At 33.5% G+C, this 6,909-nt stretch overlaps 1 protein-coding gene across 1 annotated transcript; it reads left to right on the forward strand.

The window, feature by feature from the left end:
• Window positions 1-4,325: 4,325 nt before the first annotated feature.
• On the forward strand, window positions 4,326-4,850 carry LOC132788224 (larval/pupal cuticle protein H1C). Its single transcript, XM_060795557.1, has one exon. The coding sequence runs from the start codon at window positions 4,326-4,328 to the stop codon at window positions 4,848-4,850; it is 525 nt and encodes a 174-aa protein (XP_060651540.1).
• Window positions 4,851-6,909: the final 2,059 nt, after the last annotated feature.

A 6,909-nucleotide genomic window follows, 5' to 3' on the forward strand; every position in this document is an offset into this window, starting at 1 on the left:
TTACATTTCACATTTTTGTATATTTTGGAATAAATAATAATTATTTAAGTTTGCTTCGCACTTCGCGCGCAATTTACAAATTGCTTTTAAATGGGCTGTAAAAAAGTTTTAATGAGTTTTCGACACTCTACGCGCATACCAACATCTCTCTCTTTCTCTCACACGCCATCTCTCTCTTGTCTCTTTCACTCTTGCGCTTATGCATTTACATTTTCATTATCATCTCATTTTTTTGACTTGCTTTTCCAATTTGTTATTGCTTGTATTCTTTTTTTTGTGCCTTTTCTTGTGGCGCCCTTGCCAGAAGTGGGCGTGCTTTGTGGGCGTGACGTCTTGGCTGACATTCCATTTGGAATACAACAACAACAATAATTGCTTGGCGCTTAATGAAATTATATCAATCGGGCAGATCAGCTAACCACCCTGCGAGTGGCTATTGTAATTTTTTCTCACTGCTTTTGGCAGCTGGAAAATGATTTTTACTTTTCTTGCTTTTATTGTTAATATTTTCATTAGAAAATTTGAATATTTCTGCTTACGAAATGTAAGTTGTAATCATTTCTTGGCTAACTTTACGCAATTTCATAAGACTTGTGTTTTGTTATTTTTGTTGCTTTTCTCATTTCACGTGACGGTCAAGGGCTGCTCCAAAGTCTCACGTCAAATTAAATCAAGCCATAATATAAAGAAAATTGAAGCCAGGTCCCCTTTGTACCATAAACCAGGGCCAGGAAATACACACACACACACATACGCACATATCTCATAGAATCACACAGACATGGGCAAGGCAATTGGTGTGAGTGTGAGTGCAAGGAATATGTAAGAAAGTGTGTTAGAAGTTGGGGTTGCATGAGTGTAAGACAAAGATAGAGGGAGAGCTGATTGGCAATCTAACACCCTGAAGAATAGCGGGCTTAACCCTCAGTTGCTGCTTTGAGTTTGAAGATGCTAACAAAATATTTAAAAAAATATTATAACTTGGATTTTGCTTTATGTTTTAATACGTAACTATACGTAGTGATTAAAAAATATAAATATTTGTTTTGAAATAGAAACTAAATTTCAGAATATAAAATATAATTTTACTATATTTCTTATGTAGATAAATATTAATAATAATAATTTTCCTTATTTCCTAACTTTTATATGCGGCACTAATTAAACACAATTATTTGGCGTCAATAATAGTGCACACTGTACACACAAGGGTTAAGTTGAGGTTAATAAGCAACCGCAGCAACTGTAAGAGCGTATGTGTGTGTGCGTGTGAGTGGCTGCTGCAAATGGCTTTACAGGTCACACTTGTAATTGTTAGTAAATAATTTGCACTTACCAGTGGCAATTGCACTGACCCCATAAATATCGTTAGTGTGCCGCGTATTTTCGACGGCAACTAAAAAGAAAAGTCAAACTAAATTTATAGTGCACACTTAATCTAACTGTCAATGTGAATGTCTGCAATGCCAACAACAACTAGCACAACTAGCGTAATTGCTGTGCATTACGACAAAACGTAAAATTGCACAACGTTACGTATGTGGGTGTTGTATTGTTGTGTTACGTTACGAATTGACCTAAACACAAACACAGGAACACACACGCACACACGCCCACACATGTGCAAGGCGAAGAAGAAGTCGTAAAGTTTTAGTTGCATTTCGTTTCGTTTTCATCTTCGTCTTCGTCGTCGTCGTCTACATCTTCTCTTTTGACTTTTAATTTATGTTTCAATTCCAATTAGCAGACGAGGCGCGTGGAGCTTTTATGCGAGTTCCGTTAATTGACTTTCGGCCTGGCGCTGGCGCATCATTTGTAATTGTATACTCAGCAATAAGGAAGAGCGAAATAGAGTGCGAGTGAGAGAGTGAGGTTAGGTAAGTAGAACGTTTATTAGCCAGGCGAATGCAGCTAATTGAAGTTCAAATTGTACTGGGCGCTTAGCCAGGAAACCGTTGAAATGTAAGCACACACACAACAACACTCAGTTATTGAGTTACTCATGTGTGTGTGCGTGGTCAGGCGAAAATATAAAAGGCAACTTAAAAGCAAAAGAAGAAGACTTAAGACGAATTCACTGCAAATTCACTTAAGCGAAAGCCAATTTAACAGTCAATACAAAGGCACAAAGTAAGCGAAAGAGAGAAGAACACACACACAAGCACACATACATTGAAGCAGTTAAGCACCCACACAATCACATGACGATTGTAAGGCAAAGGGAAATAAAATCAAGCATAAATGCAATAATACAATTTATGTGCCAAATTTCATAAGAGCTATAATGGAGCCACACACACACTCCCACATACAATCACACACACGTGCACACAAACACAAATCAAGCAAAAGTCATCAACAAACAAAGGTGACTTCCATATACACAAGAAGAAGAAAAAGTGGGAGAAGAAGAAGCAGAGTCTCGAGTAATCGTAATCACATTTGTGTTTTCCTGGAGAGATGCTGAAAATGTTGATGCTATTTATGTGTCATTTTCATTGCGCACAACTTTTTGCAGACGGTCAAGGCAACAATGTCCTCAATCGGACTTCCGCTTCCTCCTACACTTCCTGGCTCCCTCTCTCCTCTTCGTTTTCGTTTGCTGCAAGTTAACAACATTTGCTTTACGTTTGCCAATTGCATTATAACTCAATTGTAGCTGAGCGATTTTTATGGCTATATAGTATATCGACTCGACTTGAGTCCTTCCTCCTTCACTTCGAGTGTTGCGGCAATTGAGAACGTTACAAATGCAACAAACACAACTTCAAAGCAACTGCTTTTCAAGTGTTGCCATTGGTAATATTTCAATAAAATCAACTACAATAATATATAGTATAAATTATTTAAATATTACTGTTGAATTGATAAACTCGATGTAACTGATGTTTTTACATAAACTTTTCTAGAATACGAAATTAAAGAATGAATGTTTAATCCATATATTGAATTTAATATTTAATGTATTAATACTAATTTTAAATATTTATTATTTTATGTAATAGATTTTGTTTAATAAAGTTAGCTCCCAAATTTATAGTTTTAGTAAACTGAAAATAAACAAAATACAATTTAATTTTAATTACGGATAAACAATGTTCTAAAATTACATTCAAATAAATTAGGCTTAATTTATAATTCATCATTTTAAATTGAAATCTGAAATGTTCTAATTATATTTGTATTATTTATTTTTTGTATATATTTCAATTTAAATATTTATAAAAAAAAACAACCAAAATTTTATTTACTTTTTTAACATTTATAGGGAAATCAGAAATGTTCTCTAAAAAACAATATATTTCTCATTTATAGAGAAATACACATCAATGTTATCTATACATTTCTTATTTACGAATTCATTGAAAGATATAATTTCCTCTATATTTTTGTCATGTTAGATTATATGAAGAAACGATTTGTATTGTTTTTAAATATATATAATATATGCGGGAATTCTACATTAAATGATTTAATGGAGTCTTTTCAGTTTTGTGACTTCAAAGTGTATTTAAAGTATTTTCTATTTTGTTGAAAATTATATGAATAATTGACTGAAGAAATGAAATATTATTTATGACCATTTTTAACTTTATATTTTTTTTAACCATCACTGCAATGATAAACAGTTGTTTTTTTGCACTTGAACTTGAGCATATCAAACGTAGATTATTTTCCACATTACACAAAACTTTGTCCGCTCTCAAGCACCACAAATATTTATTACAAATCCGTCGTGATCATGCGTAGAAGACAGTGAAGTATTTTACCAGGTGAGTCGCATTACATTAACTCGACATAAGATGTAAGTAGATGAATTGAAACTGTCGGAGTGCATTAACAATTTGCCATCTTGGCCATCTTTAATGCTTCTCCGATGGGTCATAAATTGTGCTGGTTGCTGTTAAATTTTTGGGCATAACGTGCGCTTGAGGGCACTTCAGAGGCATCCACAATATGTGGAGCAAGTGCGGCGACCTCATGACCAGTTCAGTTGAGTTCGAACCAAAAACAAATAAAGAAACACTGAGCAATTGTTTTGTTATGCAATGACTTTAAGTGGGAGACGGTGACACGCCCTCTACATTGGCTGTCGTTGTAAATTGATTTGCCACGATCTCGAGATAGAAATGGATTTATGAAAGTCACGCAAAAGCCAATCGCATTAGCCGAAACAACAACAACAGCAATAACAACGTGTAACTGGGCCAACATATGAGTAATTGGCCTGGCCTAGACTCCAAGACTCAAGACTCGAGACATTTATAAGCCTTGGCTGCGACTTCAAACAGCAACAGTTGATCGCATTTCCCCACAGCTTGAACATGGCCCAGACAACAACTTTCCTGACACTTACCTCAGCTCTTCTCCTGCTTTTGGCTCCTGCCTGGGCTGGCATCATCGCCCAACCGAGTCTCAGCTATGTGGGCGATGAGCACGCTGTGGCACACACGCAACAGAATGTGGTGAGGAGCTTCGATGGCACTGTCTCGCACTATGCCAAATCGGTGGCCACGCCCTATTCCCAGGTGCACAAGCAGGACACACGCATCAGCAACAACGTCTATCAGCCGGCCATTGCCAAGACCGTGACTTATTCCGCTCCAGCTCAGGTTTACACTCCGCATCAGCCAGCTCCAGCTCAAGTTTACACCCCGCATCAGCCTGCTGTCTACACTCATTCAGCTCCAGTTGCCGCCGCTGCTCCAGTTTATCAGCATCAGCAGACCATTCCCTCGGCTCCCGTGACTTATGCCAGCCACCAGCCTCAAACTGTGATTCACTATTCGCCAGCGGAGACCGTGTCCCACATGAGCTTCGATGGCTTCGGCACCCACTGGGGCTTCTAAGCAGATTGTGTTCTGTATTCCTCTTGTTAACTCTATGCATAAGATTTTGAGAATTTAATAAATTGTTTGATAAAACTAAAATGTAATGTTAATGGGAAAAATAAGGAGTTCTTTTGATCTCATTGCTTTAAATAGGATTCAAAAGACAGACAACAGTATCATATTTGAAGACTTGGTTCTTTGGTTCTTTATTATTTCTTTTAACTCTACGCTTAAGATTTGAAGAATTAAATAAATTGTTTTATAAAACAAAATTTTTATAAGAAGAGCTTTCTAAACTGTTTGATTTAAGTGGAAGATAGGATTTTTTTATGATATTAAGGAATAAATAAGGTAATAAGGTAAACAATAATGTAATGTTGATAAGAAGAATAAGGAAAAGTTGATTCTGAACTCATTGATTTAAATGGGAGTCAAAAGTCGGATCACACCTTAATATTTGAATCAACTTTCTTGAAGTGTCAATCATAAACTGTCAAACCCTGTTTGATACTTATAAACAAAAGAGTCTTGAACTGGGAAATGAACAATGACAAATGTACATACATACATAATTATGTACATTATGATGTAAGTTTCTTTTTCTTTTTCCAATGTACTTCATGGAACTTTTCACGCTTACTTAGCAAATTACGTAATACGTATACATACGAGTATGATTAGCAATATGTAAAAAAAAAAAACTATTTTGTAAAATATTCAAACATATAATATAATAATGACATTTTTATAGGTTAATTTAAATAATTTGCATAATACGAATCAAATTTTAAACTGTTTGCGCTCACAAGAAATTCTCAGAACAAGCCAACATATTGCGTATACTTAATATTAATAATATTATACAAACAGTTATATTATCTAATAATAAAATACAATATTTCGTGCCATTTTTCAGTTCAACTTATTTTTATATTGAGTATACTATATTTATTACATATAAACATTATACAAATTGTAAACTAATTATAAGTTGACTATTTTTAGCTCAAACGCACAGGCAACATACATAAGAGGCAATATATGCGTATACATTCTTCTTAAAAGTGAAATTTTTCTCTATTATTTATAAAACAAAACAGCATAAAATAATTTTAAAATTCAATAAATGTATGTATTTCATATATTTGTTTAGCTCCAAGGGATAAGGCAATGCATTGCGTATACATAATATCATATTTGTGGGAATGAAACTTCTATATTATTTAAAACAATAATACAGTATAAGACATTTTTCATTATCAAGTATTTGCTAAAATAAAGAATATATATATTAAATAGAATATATTTATAGGAAATTATTTATTATTTATTTTATACGATTACGAGTAATTATGTGTAGTGAGTTTATTACGCACGAAACTTGTTTCTAATTAATTACAATAAAATATATATAAATAATTCTTTGGCATAGTTTGTCACCTGCGACACTATTAACAGTTAAATAAACATAAACTGAAACCATTTAAAAATTAAAATAAGATCAATCTTAGGAACTTTTTCGGCTTACGATCAAATGTAAGAATTCGTTCATATTTCGGTTTGCTTAGAAATTCGTTCATTTTTGCAATTATCTTAAAACAGAAAAATAATACCAAAATTATTTGTAGATCTAATTAGAGTGCTAATCAAGAGCTAAGGGATTCGTGTTTACTCAAAATAGAAAAAGGTTTCGGTATATGTTTTTTCACTATCGCATATTCAGAGTCAGAGAATTACCCATATTTTATAATAATTATATATAGAAAACTGTAATCTCCTTTTATGATATATCATGCAATGGTAAATGAATAAATTCATAATAAATGTGTCAGAGATTTTGATGATATGTTTCTTATATTTATTACTAAATTATTAATATAATAGGTAATGCATTTATTAAATATTTTATGTCACCGTCAAACTAACATAATCATTGCTTATTCTGTATTTATAATATGCGTAACATATATTCCTTAGCCAGAGTTTATTTTGCTCACGTTTCAGCTGTGTGGTGTATAAACAAATCATAAAATAAAAATCCACACAAAGTGCACTACAAACAGCCTCGAGCTGGAGC

This window comes from Drosophila nasuta, chromosome 3, assembly GCF_023558535.2.
Source record: "Drosophila nasuta strain 15112-1781.00 chromosome 3, ASM2355853v1, whole genome shotgun sequence".
In the NCBI taxonomy this organism is placed as follows: domain Eukaryota; kingdom Metazoa; phylum Arthropoda; class Insecta; order Diptera; family Drosophilidae; genus Drosophila; species Drosophila nasuta.